The sequence below is a fragment of the Montipora capricornis genome, chromosome 5 (genome assembly GCF_036669925.1).
Source record: "Montipora capricornis isolate CH-2021 chromosome 5, ASM3666992v2, whole genome shotgun sequence".
NCBI classification, from domain to species: Eukaryota; Metazoa; Cnidaria; class Anthozoa; order Scleractinia; family Acroporidae; genus Montipora; species Montipora capricornis.
Genome location: NC_090887.1, coordinates 11,177,510 through 11,191,614, shown reverse-complemented (window position 1 = coordinate 11,191,614; position 14,105 = coordinate 11,177,510). Strand labels below are relative to the sequence as shown.

General features: G+C 40.3%; 2 protein-coding genes across 2 annotated transcripts in view; both read left to right on the top strand.

Annotated features, from left to right (window-relative positions):
- LOC138049450 (uncharacterized) overlaps positions 1-8,033 on the top strand; it is a 16,977-nt gene extending 8,944 nt beyond the window's left edge. Inside the window, exons 6-9 of the mRNA XM_068895731.1 lie at positions 4,466-4,615; positions 6,041-6,271; positions 6,837-7,022; positions 7,685-8,033. Coding sequence (XP_068751832.1) covers positions 4,466-4,615; positions 6,041-6,271; positions 6,837-7,022; positions 7,685-7,845 — 728 coding nt within the window. The 3' untranslated portion in view covers positions 7,846-8,033. The remainder of the gene's footprint in view (positions 1-4,465; positions 4,616-6,040; positions 6,272-6,836; positions 7,023-7,684) is intronic.
- Positions 8,034-9,179: 1,146 nt separating this feature from the next.
- Positions 9,180-13,912, top strand: LOC138048813 (uncharacterized). The gene is made up of 3 exons (XM_068894932.1): positions 9,180-10,439; positions 11,041-11,198; positions 11,754-13,912. Exons 1-3 carry the CDS (start codon positions 10,136-10,138, stop codon positions 12,354-12,356), a joined length of 1,065 nt encoding a protein of 354 aa, XP_068751033.1. The 5' UTR covers positions 9,180-10,135; the 3' UTR covers positions 12,357-13,912.
- Positions 13,913-14,105: the final 193 nt, after the last annotated feature.

Sequence of the window (14,105 nt, the reverse complement as noted above, 5' to 3'; positions counted from 1 at the left end):
TTTAGGCTGGAAAAATCTAGTTAGCCAGCAACAAATTGCGCTGGCCACAATGGTCTATAAGTGTCTTCAGGGGCTAGCACCGGAATATCTATGTTCTAAATTTACAAACCGCGAATCTGTTTATAGTTTAAGAGACTCTGAAAGAAAGCTTAATGTTCCGTTTCCGCGGACAAATTATTATAGAAACAGCTTCAGCTATAGAGGTGCTACTGTCTGGAATAGCTTACCCCTCAAAGCGAGACAAGCAGAGTCTCTTGGGCTTTTCAAAAATCTGATTAAAGACATATTTTAGTATAAAGCACGGCATTCATGGAAAGCAGCTTTAGAATTGATATAGTTTAATTGTATTTTATTGTAATCATTTTAAAATTTTACCTTTTGTAATTTAGATTTTAGCATTGTTTGTAATCTTAGCTGATGATTTTACCGTGCATAAATAATAAAATATCATATCAAATATCATATCACATCACAAAAACTTGGCACTTGGACTCGCTTTGAGGAGGAGGCAGACATGAAATCGGAAATGGCCTATTCCTGCAGTGACATCCGCAAATGGTAAGACTTTCAAGTCTTTACGGATAACGACTATAAACCGTAGGCCCCATCTCACAAACCTTGTTCATAAATTCTGTGGGACATCAAAGATCCCACGCATTATTCATCAATAAGAGCAGGTCACGGAGTTCCTGGTGTCGTGGTCTGGTCTGAATGTGTCCCCAAATAGCGTCATAAGGCGCTAGTACGCCTAGAAAAGTAAATCATCGTGAAGAGTGTGATTATTGATTGAGCAGTAATTTTGGCTTTCGCATGACATAAACAATTGTGAAGAGCTTTGAAAATTATGAGGCCCTTAGCCTCGTAAGATAACGCCGTCTTCGATCTGCACTATTCTTCACACGGTAGTCTGCAATCTATCTCTTGAAACAAAGATTACAACAGCGAAATGTGCTATCTCTAGGGGAAGACCAAAACGAGAAAAGTGATCTACTGTTTTCATGCGTGCAGTACTTTTCAAAAGTTGATTTGTCTTCACATCCTAAATATACCTAAACACCTTGTTTACTTTTCGCAAGTCCGAGTATTCATTAAGAGGAACAAGCACATTTATATTGCCTGAACCAGATTCGAACCAGAACAACAAGCTACGGACTTAAATCTATGATTTCATGGTTTGCCATCCTTATCTGCGAACACTAGAGAACCATTTGCGGATTTGATTACATGGAAGAACTTTCTCCTCAGTTATTTTAAAACCCTGTGTACGACGAAAGCTATGAAAGCCATACATGTATTTGAACTACGGAGAGAATCAAGTTAAGATGCTGATCATCGCAATTAACGTTACTTGAGCCGCAACGAAAGGAAAGCCAGTTGAGCTAGCAAGGCATCTGGGAGCTGGTCATTATGTGAGTTCATATTGAGCCCGTGGAGGATTATGGATACAACCAAAAGTTAATATGTCAAAGTTCGCAGATGGTAGAGTACTGGACCGGTATCGCAGAGGTCAGGCTTCGAATCCCGTTTAGAAGTCGTTCGAAAGCCGTTTTCAGGCTTTCCTTTCGTTACTGTTCAAGTAACGTTAATTAAGACCCTGTGTATTCGTCCGGTCAGAATTTGAACCCTCGAACTCCCGCACGCTAGTCCGATGCTACATTCCTGGGTTTGATTTCTCGTTGAAAATAACCATTTCCTTGTGTCCCCAATCAGTACCCCAGCGTTAAAAACAGATGACACGTAAATAAAGTTCATCATCATCATTTCCTACGTAAGTGGCATCAGGAGGCCGTGTATCAGGAATGTTCGCTCGATTTGCGCGCATGGATATAGACATCAACCGACTGTCCAGCCAAACGATCTCCCAGGGTCGTACCAGTCTCCCAAAAGTTTTATGGAAAGAGGAATATGAGGATGCCAATTTACCGGAAATCGGAAACAAAAATCACCTTTCCCTTTCCGGTGAAATTACATGAAGTGAACTGGTTTCTTACCGTCGGATATAAGTTTTACTGATGAAAACGAAGAGAAGAAGGAGAAGAGTGAAAGACACCGGTGCCCGACTAATTTACACCACCGTTAATATCCGCAAGATTCACAAGGCAAGCAGTGAAAATCCCTAAACTATAAAAGTATTTTAAGGGAGGACTTAATGAAATCGCCGAAAGAATAACCGTTTTAAAGTCTGTTCTAAATACTGCAGAGCCCCAGGATTTTCCTTTACTAGCGACTCAATTTCTTGGGTTGGGAATATACATTGTGTAAAACGATAGGAAATGTCGCGTAAGATTTCGTTGTATGTCATACACCTTTTCCCAAAATAGACCTAATCGGCTAACTCAATGTTGTACCCAATTCAAACCCTTTGGGAATAAAACGTTTTGTTCCAGGTATTTCCATATCATTTACATATGAATGCTACATTATCATGCAAATACAACACACAAAGAATCTTAATCCCGGGAGATTTGAATTGGGTACAACATTGAGTTAGCCGATTAGGTCTATGGCCGCCATTTAAATATTCTTAGTTTATTCTAATTAGCCCATGATGCCTCGTTCTTAAGCTTAAAATTCAAAAAAATATTTTGCCTTGAACGAGGCATCAAGGTCTAATTTGAATAAAAACAAAAGAATATCTAAATGGCGGCCATTTTGGAAAAATATGTATGTTATCCCTAGGGACTTCAACAGTATTAACTTTTTAACTTTAAGACCGGGTCCGGAATGATCCGTGGCTGAAGTGGCCTTATTGCCATACAAACAACTTCCTTGTTTCAACTGGTTTGATTTCAGTATAAAAATAGTAGTGAAGGCTCAAGAGCTACCCTACCTTCTTCTTTTCCTGGCGATATGGCCACGGCTGCGATTTGGTGCAAGGTTTCCATCAACATGCCCACTCGCAATGGGGAAGGATACAAGACGCGATAACATGATCTGGAAAACATAAATATTCAGTTACTTAAACAAGTGTGCGTTTCGTGCAACGGGTTTAAATCCAAAATGCTAACTAACTTTGTACTGGAACTGAATCCACATGAACGCTGTTTAGGTCTAAAAAGAGTGGACTGGGAGTTTGAAATCTCTCGCTCACGGTCTTCACGAAACATGGAATACTTGGTCATTTCACGTCCTTTTCAGCAAAGGACGGCAGAACAGTGATGCTCTTTTCAACGACAAAGAGGCAAAACAATAGTTTTGTTGGGCATAACAATGGCACTTTACGCTTTGAAGGAATGTGTTCGAGTTTGCCAACTCATGCACGCTTTAAGCTTTGAGTATTCTCCACAGTCCAAAAGCAACGTACACCGCCCGCTTTGCACAATTTTTTCTGCCTTTTAACACGAACGACACAAATCAACGTATGTAATGACTGAAAATAACAGATTTGCACGCTTTACGCGTGTTTTTTCACTTCGGTCTTTGCCGTCCGCCGGCATAAACAGCGTCGATAATCAGTCCACATCATCTCAAATTGGCCATTTCAGATCGTTGTTTTCGGGACGATGGAAAGAAAAACGCACGTGCACGAGCCATTCATTTTGTCCTAGTTGCTTAATTAGGGTCTCTTGTTTAAAATTAAGTACATACTATGGGGTTTTAAAAACCTTGCAAAAACTAGATCAGTTTTGTGGCCGGCTAAATTTGCTATAGGTTTTGTCAATTTCACTCCCGACGAATTTCAATGCAAAATGCCGAGATTTGAAAACAAGGCCCGCGTAGTCAAAAATGACCCTATGATATCCCTGGCTAAATCTGGTGTTTCGTCAAAAATCGCGCCAACATTACATCTCGTTCACACTAGCGTTTCATTGCATTTTAACCGCGCTTGAAACAAAAAATCCCCGAGACTCGGATAAGGAAACCCAAATGAAAAATCACATGTGCGAACCAGTCTTTACGCATAATTCTATAATAAGCTCTATAATGCATGCATTTTGATTGGTTCTAACTTGTAATCTATGAGAGGACAGACGCATAGCTACCGTCATCATAAAAAACTTTTTTTGTTATATAAAAGCAACAGACTCCATGTCGCCGTTCGTCTGTTCAGTACTAGATAACAGAAGAACTCAAAACGTGGAAAGAAAGATCAGTGACAAACTCCGCTATCGCCTCGTGTGCCACCTTTTGTTCTTACAACATTTTGACGTCATCTGTAACCTATTAGGAAGGTTAAGCATGCGACGTTTTTGAGACGCGGGTGGCAACCGGAAGTAAGGTATTTTCCCTTTTAATTCGTCTTCACGCAACCACAGTTACATTACTAAGTATCTCTCCATTAGAGATGATTAGTTTAAAAATCTGCGAAACACTACTGCTCTAGCATGAGAAATGTTCAGTTCCGGTTGCCGTTCACGTCTCAAAAACGTTCCGCGCTTAAGGTCCCGTTTATTACTTAACAGACGCACCGCAACACGGAATCTATATGTTAAATATAAAACGCTTTTCGACATTTTTTTTCTAGGAGAATGTTGGAGTGGGTCACAGAGTGAGGTTACCTATGGCAAGCTTGATATATCAACTAACTGTGTGGACAAGTGCTTTGAACCATGCAAACCTTTCAAAGGCTTCTGTGCAGGGGAAAACTTTGCCAACGCAGTTTATCGCCTTTCAGGTGAGCTAGTTGTCTTTGACTTTATTTCATTTCCTGCTTCTCTTATGTCAGAACTTTGCTTTTGGTTTTACAACAGCTAGTTTAGGGTGTAAATAATTTTCGACCATTTTAAATTGTAAATGAATACCAGCCTCGTAGCTGAATGGGCTACCCTGGCTAAATAAAGTTACTATCTATTTAATTGAAAACTGCTGAACATATTGAAAGTCATCAAGTGAAACTATGATCCTCGTAGTTATGAACGTAACTTATTGCAATTGCGTAAAGAAGCCTAAAAAAATTTAGGACCTCAACGGGGTTTGAACCCGTAACCTCGCGATACCGGTGCGACGCTCTAACCAACTGAGCTATGAAGCCACTGACGTTGAGAGCTGGTCATTTGTGGGTTCTAACGTTCCCGTGAGGAATCATAGCTTCACTTGATTTCATATCCGCAGTTCATATATGATCCATTACATATATCATTTCATCGTTGATATTGAAAGCCATGACTGATGTAACAACCACCTCTTGGGTGAAGTTGTCCCCGTTAGAAATGTCACCCGCCTACCCGAGCTATCCTGGGCGAGCCAACTTTTCCTACATTTCCTTATAAAAAAAAAGTTGTCTCGGCTAGAAGGGTGACCCGCCTAGATGGGTCACCCTTTTTCGACGGTAGGGTCACCCTTCTAGCCCGGCCAACTTTTTTCCATGTAAACATTTTGGCTCGCCTTGTCGGGTCAACTCGGTCAAGGATAATAAGAGCATGCGCTAATGCTGTCTTCCCAGTAACCTAATGATGGAAACTGACTCTTGAATCGAGCAAAAGGGCCAATTCTCTCCTCATATAACCCCTCGCTAAAGTTGATTAGGCTGGAAAGGTGACCTCTTAGCCGGGACAACTTTTCTCCATATAAACGGGCCCTAAGAAGCAGGAATGGATATATTTATATTTGAACTGCGAATTTACTGAATATGCCGACACATCACGCTTAACAGTGGCAAAGAAGCCTGAAAAAAAATCCAAAAATCTTTCTCGTTTATCATCCAGAAGCATTTGAAGGCAACCGGGAGTTCTTGTCGTTTAATAAATAGAGCATCCGACCTGCGTTATAAAGGTCGCAGCTTCGATTCCTGCCTGGGACTGTGATTTTCTTTTCAGTGGTCATTTCGCCCCTTGCCGAGCAATAGGCCATTTCCGAGTTCATGACTGCTTCCTCTTCAAAGCGAATCTAGGTGCGAAGTTTTTCTTACGAAAACTAGTTTTCATTCATATGTAAAGTAGAACTAATTACCAACACAAACACTTCGCACGGAGACTCGCTTTGAAGAGGAGGCAGACATGAACTCGGAAATGGCCTATTGACATATCATCTTCACTCAAAGATTCACTACACCATCACCTCCTTAAATAATTGTATGAAATAATAACCCTTTTATTTCCAGATGCCCCCTGTGAGATATCCTATGAATCTGTCGGATGTTTTGGCGAGAGCTCCACGAACCGCGCATTCGGCATCGAGCTGCTGAATCAAGTTAAACCAGTCAGTGACAAATTCAACGGAAGAATATTGGAACCTGGAGAGAATTGGTCGGGAGAATTTACCAAATTTCTATGCAGGTGTGCCAGAGAGGCTCGTCGAAAGGGGCTCAGTATGTTTGGGGTACGCAACCAAGGTAATGAAAACGTACATGCATGTAAAGCTCCGCAAAAACGGACACAACAACTCGCAACATTGTTGGCAGTTCTTGGTTCTGCAGATGTGGGATGGTGTTGGCAGTTGTGTACAAAAGGACGCAACAACTTTCAACATCTGCTTCTGCAGATGTTGGATGGTGTTGGCAGATGGTTGCAAACGTACCCGACAATTCCCAACACTGTAAGGACGTGCAGTGTATTACGGGAAGGATATGACCCGTAAGACTTCAATGTAAACTTATAAAATTCGACTTCAATCTCGTTTTCAAGATGTTAATGCGTTGGTATCTCCATGAAGACCATATGTAATGCGCGTGCGTGGCCCCAACAATGTTGGAAGAGCCATGCAAACGGTTCCAACATGGTGGCGCTGCGCTTCGGCGTTAATGAAACAAAAGAAATGTTGAGACTTGTTGGCTCAAAGGTTTGATAACTTTCAAACATCGTGAAACAACTTCCAAAAACATGCAACAGGGTGTGTAAACGGACGCAACATGTAACACCCAACAATCTGATCACCTACTTATTACTTGTCGCCAACAGGTGAATGCTGGAGCGCTCTAAACGCCGATATGCGGTTCGACTTGCACGGATCGACACCTAACAAATGCTTCCAAAACTTCACTCAGGCCTGTAACGGAGCTGTTGACAATTGCGCTGGAGGAGTTAACTCAACTTTTGTCTACAGGGTTATTGATGCACATAAGTCTGAAATAGAGAGACTTCCAGGTAAGAGAAGATAAACTGATCACAGCAATTTGCAATCTTAATTACAGGACTAAGAGAAAATACTGTTCCTTTGCTTTCATTTAAATGATGACAGTTTAAGCTGATTTCACCCTCAGAATCGCCTTTTTCAACATGATGATCAGCTTCAAAGGAAAGTATTGCTAATAACTTTCATGAATGATCACACCGACAGGATAACTTTCATTTGAAATGGTCACACCCACAGTTTTGGCCCACGACTCAAAATAGCGCTACCTCCAAAAAACAGAGTCCTTTTTCAGCTTTCATTTCTTGAATCAGACACATTTCGTATTTGTTAGCTGTGATTAGGAGAGGGATTACTTGACGGCAAAATAAGTTTAAAAGCGGATTTCACTGTACTGCCGTACAGCCTAAAACTGGGTAATAGTTTTAACCGCTCAAAATGGATTGAACCAACTAATCAAAGAAAGCAGTTACACAAAAAAATGTATGCAACCGGCGCTACCGCGGAACTCAAGCCAAAGAATGTGAAGTGAAATTTTGAAGGCCAAAGAGTTAGCCAAGTATTATAAAACCAATCAACCTGGAATAACTTTCGATAGTTAATTAAAACGGCTGTATTAGCCCAATACCTTGTCGTGATAATAACTCTTTCTTGTCCGCTCTATATCTGGTTTCAGACATTGGTCGTTCACTTGACGAGGAAGAGAAAGTACCGGATGCATCTGAGGAAGAAGCGGGGTTTTTTGATGTCCCGGATGAAACAGCTTCCAGTGCACACAAGCTAAGACGTACGAGAGAAAAGGATTTAATTGGACGCAAGCTGCACTCTTTTAACTAAGTCTTGCGACACAAAACGTACGGCTGGCACTGAAGGCTAAACCACTACATATCCAACTACTATTCTGTTTTAAGTTAATTTCTCCCAGTGTATTTTTTGTCCTAGGATTAGTTCAGTAAGATTTGGTGGAGAAAATAATAATTAAAAAGTAAACGAATTAATGAACAAATAAAAGTGCAGAAGGCTAAGAACTGAGAATTAACACTGCAACGCAACTTATTACTTTTTGGGGGCAACAAAGGCGAATCTTTGCTGACGTTATTGTTTAGGTTTTGTCTCATTAACATACGAGTTTGCGGACAGAAAGCATCACACTATTCACAAATTGACTTCAAAAGGTAAAAGAACGAGTTAAACTCATTAAAAGGCCCCATTTTAAGCCTTTTGGCTTTAATAACGAGCGAGTTATTAGCCATCAAAAACTGATGAATTCTTGGCTGGCAAGGGCTAATGAGCCCATACATTCTTTGTAAAATTTCGAATTTTCAAAGCGTCATTACTCTGAGATTATCTGGTAAGTTGCGCTCAGAGATAGCTCATTATGCAATGTACTTTCAATATTCAGTACTGATTTTTTGGCTGATAGATTAGAAAACAATGGCTTATGCTAATGAGGCACAAAATGTAAACAGAGATTCCCCTTTAGCGCACCGAGGTGGTATTACAGCCCATCTTGCGTGGGATCACGGTCGTGTGTACCCGGGCGACTTCTAGCTTCTTCTTCTTCTTCTTCTTTAAAAGTGGATCTCCATTTTATAAACTCCTGCAGCATCGTTTAAAAATCTTGCTATCTCTCGCCTTGCCCATCCCTTTTCCGTAAGTACAGTAGGCACACTAAACAGCAACAGTCCACTCTACCCAGTTTCAGTACTGCACCATCCAAACCCTACATGATATTACACTACTAGGTAAAGACAAGAGTCTATTACCCAAGAGTAAGAATCTGGTATCAGGTTTGTTCCCATCAGCGTCATAAAAGTGTTTATTTTTTAACCAAGTTTTGCCGGAAAATAAACAATAGACCAAACCGGCTAACTAAATGTTGTATGCAATTCATATCTCCCGGGGTTAAGATTCTTTGTGTATTTTATTTACATGACAATGAAGCATTCATATTTAAATGGTATGGAAATGGTGGAATAAAACGTTTTATTCCCAGAAGGTTTGAATTGGGTACAACATTGAGTTAGCCGGTTTGGCTTATTGTTTATTTTCCCGCAAAACTTGGTTTAAAAATAGACACTTATCTGACGCTGATATTGGGTAAATCTTACTCTTGGTTAATTGACGAACTCTTGTTAGAGATAAAATAAAGCAATCCCGGAAAAGACAACGGTAGAAATCGCTGACACCTTTCCAAAAGTGGTTCCCGCTCTTTAGTGGGGATCTCATATGCCCAAAGAAATAGAGCGATTTTCAATTGAGTGTCGTAAAACCAAAACCAATTAAATTAAAAACCAATTACTCAGCCAATCACAAGGAGAAGTAAAACCAAAACCAATTGTAAACAACTACCCAATGAAATACAACATTGTATCACTCTATGGCGTCATGAAAAAACTAACCAATCAACAGGGATCAAATATCCACCACTGAATTCGCGAACTTTCAATCGCCGCCATTTCTTTATGACTGTGAATCGTCGGCCGGGCTTTTGAGATTTTGAGAGCTGTATTTAGATGAAAATGGCATTGGAATAAATGCTTTGGAACGGAAAGATGTTGTGGTGGGTATCATTATTTACGGGAGCGGTATTTGGGAACGTAGATACATGTTTTTCCCCACTTCGTGCCGTAAACGCAAGACTTCGCGTTGGCCTCCTTCAGGAATATTGCTGGCCAGCTTCATTGTTCGGTAGCTTACCAGCTCGTCTTCGTCTTCTTTTGGAAGAACTACTTGGGCGGTGTGATGTAAGTTAGGCTAATATTTCGTACTTCGTTTAATATTTTGCCTTATGCTTTGAAAAGTCTCCATTGAAATTCTCTGCTTTACGGGTCACAACTCAGGGGGATGAGTTTGTATTCTTTGATGAAATTGCTTTTGTAAAACCAAATTATTCTCAGAGCCATTCGCGGTTGCCGATAGTCTAACAGACAACCGGAGAAAGTACCCATAGTCTGGTTCTTTTTTAAAGGAAAAAATATACATGTATTCAAACGCTGTGTAGCTTTCTGCTGACGGCTAGTGGCGAACGGCGTCCTTTTGGCGGGAAAATCGTGTGACCGCTCCGTAGCTAGGGCGAAACAATTTTTTTTCTGTTTGGGTCACGATTTTGTCTTTGTTGTCTAGTATGCCTGGCCCACATTTTTGTAATTTTTGTAAAAACCATGGGGTCTCAACAAGGGTTACACACGCTCATAGAGCGAGTTGCCCTTGGAAGGACTGTGTCTGCCTGAATTGTACCAGAACGCGGCACAGAAATTCCTATCACCGCAATTTGAGGAATATAGAGACATCCACAGTCACCAGCACCACAACAACACCGGTCGCTGCGGTCGCCGGAACTCTCGGAACTGTTTCCGCTGCTAATGTTCTCGCAGTAGCAAATTCTGGACAAAAAGCGAGTGCCACTTCGGTTGCGGCTGCCAGAGCCGGTAAGTAAACTGTTACTCTACTAGATATTTCATTAGAATTATCGTAAAGATTGACGAACGGAAATGAATTTTTTTTCCTTTTACTATGTTAATGATAATAGATGAAAGAAAAAGGGATAACCGTTCACCTGTGGACGGCTAGCAAAATGGTTTCTACCTCTTTCTCGATACAGTACGGTGATGCAAACATCTTCATTTTCGGTAGGTTTGCAACAAAGCTTACCTCAGCCGTGCGACCCTCCTTGGTCTGTTTCTTTAAGATCAAAAATTATGTATTTGAAGGTTGTCAACTTGTGTAGCTGCGGCTACCAGAGATGGTCAGTAAACTTGAATTATCGGTAAAATGGGTGAAGGGAAATGCACTTTTCCTTTTACTACGTTAAGTTGATAAATGAAAAAGGGATGTAGACCTGTGGAGAGCAAGCAAAGTGTTTTTACCTTTTTAGCAGTAATGCAAATGTCTTCTTCATGAAGAAAGGTTAAAGCTTAATTATTATTTTTTTGCCATTGAGATATGGATTGTACTAAATTCGTTGGTGAGCCTTTTCCTCAATATTTTTTACACTGCGTTCAGTTTTGTTCGTTTTTACCCTACATGTAGCTAAAGCAAAGCGTTTGAAGGATGAAAACAAAAATGAGCAAATGAACAGATTTGTCAACAATTTCATGGCAAATCTCTCAGAAGAGGAGAAAAAGCTGCCATTCCTAACCAACCATGCAAGGGCTTTGAGGGCCTATTCAGAAGGCAGTATGCAGAGGGTAAGTAAATAAAAGGAAAAAAAGTAAATATAAATGTATTGGTTGCTACCTTCTATAATGCATATTTACCCCATGAATAAGTGCTGTCTTGTTTTTCCATGTCTAATAAGTGTTCAAAAGTGGTGTTTTTTCTATTTTTGGATGATCAAATCCATAGCATGGTGCTGAAGAACGAAACGTAGTATTAATACAATTAAAAACCATCTGATTGTGGCCCTTTTAGATGGATAATACCCGCAATTTAAATAATTGATATTTCTTGTTGTTTACTATAAATGACATTTTTATGCACCTATCCTTGTTCCCCCAATCCCCATAACTTTTGTGAAGGTCCATCCCGAAACCAACTTTAATTTCCATTTCGCCTGGATTGTATAACAACCTTCACAGTAGGTAGTAATAGAATTGTGATTTACTAGTGCTCTTGATGTGAGTAAAATGTCATTATCCTCCTGGAGGATGTCAAAATTGTTTTGGAGGAAAACATTGTTAAAGTGTGTTCTGAAAATCAACGGATGCGTTAATTTATATAAACCTTTATTTTAAATCGTGCAGACAGAGAACCATGGGCAGGTAACAGAAAGACAGCCGTCAGCAGTCATGGCCCTCACGCAACTGGAGGCAGCCTTTCCTCACATTCCCTTTACAACTTTGGAGCAGTTGTTCAGGGAATGTGGGGAAAATGTAAACACTGTGCTTGACCATCTGACGACCAATGAAGCAAGCGGCCAGGCTCAATTACAACAACCCATGTGTACTATGACAGTGGATGATTGTGAAAACCTCCGCCGACTTTCAGCTTTATTTCCACAGTTTTCCAACATGCTGGATGATTGTTTTTCCTCGTTTTCCTTTGATTTTGGTAAAACTGTTGATTTTTTGGTTAGTCTAACTTCATCCTCAACTGGCTCGTCATCATCACCACTATCTTTATCATCACCATCATCACTTGTGTTAAGTTTTTCTGGTGCAGAAGACTCCCTTCCCTCCTCTTCTGCACTTCCAGACCCCCTGTCAAGCTTCTTAAGTTTTCCTGAAGGGCACACAAGTGGCAGAAGGCCATTCAGGTGCCCTCACTGTGGGTACACTTGTGAGGCACAGGATTTCCATTTTTGCCCACATTGTGGGCACCCTCTGGATGGTAGGCCCCGCCTTTGAGCTGTGCAACATTTCTTCTCAACGTGAAAGGAGTTTTTCGTCACTTTTCCACCTTTCCTTTGGCAATACATTTGTGAAAAAATACACCCTCTTCTCTTCACGTTTTGGACATAAGCAGATTCGAACTGCTAGTCCATTGACTGCTTATTAAAGCTCAGCAATTATTTGCATCATTAAAACAATGAGCAAGCGTAGTTATATGAGAGTATGGGTACTTACTTCATGAATTATAGCACAGTCAAGAGTGTGGCTTACTGCTGTTTAGTTTTATTGTGGTAGGTTGTATGAAAAATATGAAATCCTGAACCAGACCCAGACAAGTTAATTAACATTGGAGATGTTTTGAGTGTGTCACTGATTATAATTGTCCTGGCAAGACTTTTCATTTCCGTATGTTAATTCATTCATTCATTTTTATTGTCGCTTTTTGTTGGTCTGGTTCAAAACTTTTCTTTGAGAATTTACATTTGAAAATTTGAGCTAGAATTTAAGCTCGAGTCTATATGTGCATCAGCATAAAAGAATTTTCTTTTTTCAATTTTGTTTCTGGGGACTTTAACACCAAACATGTATACATACGGATGTCTCATGGTTACAGTGCCATAAGATCATTCTGAACAATGACAATCTAAATAGCTTACAAAATGTTAAACAGCTCAGTTACATTCAGTAGTTCTTTCGGGGTAGTCCACACTGACTGTTGACTGGGTGGGCAGTGTTTTGTTCATCACCCTTTTAAAGTGAAATTTCTAGCCCTTGACCCTGAAAGAAAAATGTACTCAGGGGTATGGGCCCTGGGAGAGCATCAATTTCTTTTCCTTTACACTAAAAAGGATTAATTTGTGAACTTTTTATTGTTCATGATTGTTGATTTCAAGAAAACTTAACTATTGCTGAGTTCTTGGAAACTTCAAATATAGTGCTGGGGAGCTCAATTGGGTTTTGGAGGGCTGTAGCATTTGAAGCAATCATACTTCATACTGTGTCTGTCAGGCTCCATGGATAACGCTATCCACTGGATAAATCACTATCCATTGGATAGTGGAATTGGTTTCGCTATAACTTACCCACTGGATAGTTATTTATCCGGTGGATAGCACTATCCATCATTTGAACAACTGGGGCCAGGTGACTACCGGTATATACTGGTGAGTGTTTTGTCATGGAAGGATAACTGACATTTCCAAACTAAAGTTGTAAGGATGGAACAGAAGGTAGTGAAGATCATTTTAAAAAAAGATTGTAGGCTTGTGTGGGTAAGCCGATGTGCTGTGTAAGCTGCTTGTGAAATTTTATATTTTTTCCTATTTTTTCACGTTTTTCCTATTTTGTTGTGGTCAAATTTCCAATTTTTCTATTTTCTTGAGCTGATGTGCTGCTTGACACCCTGAAAAAAGCTATTATATCATGATGTGCCATGCTAGATTGTTACCCTCTTGAAAGAGAACATGAATTAGGATGAAGCTGCCCGAGAAAACATCGCATTACCCTGTTAACTTTCTGCTTTTCATCCATTTTTCTCATGTGTGTCCGTGAAATACAAGTAGTAGGTAACCTGATCTTGCAAAGCTTTCTGTCAATATGGATGGCACACAGTGGCAATGTGCTTGACAATCTTTTGTACCAGTCTTTTTCAACCAAAGACTCCCTCACCTCCCCAAAGTGGGAATGTAACGCTTTACAACAAGGAGACACATCTTATCTACCACCCCCATGCAAAAGTGCTTACATGCTCCTATTATTCCCCTA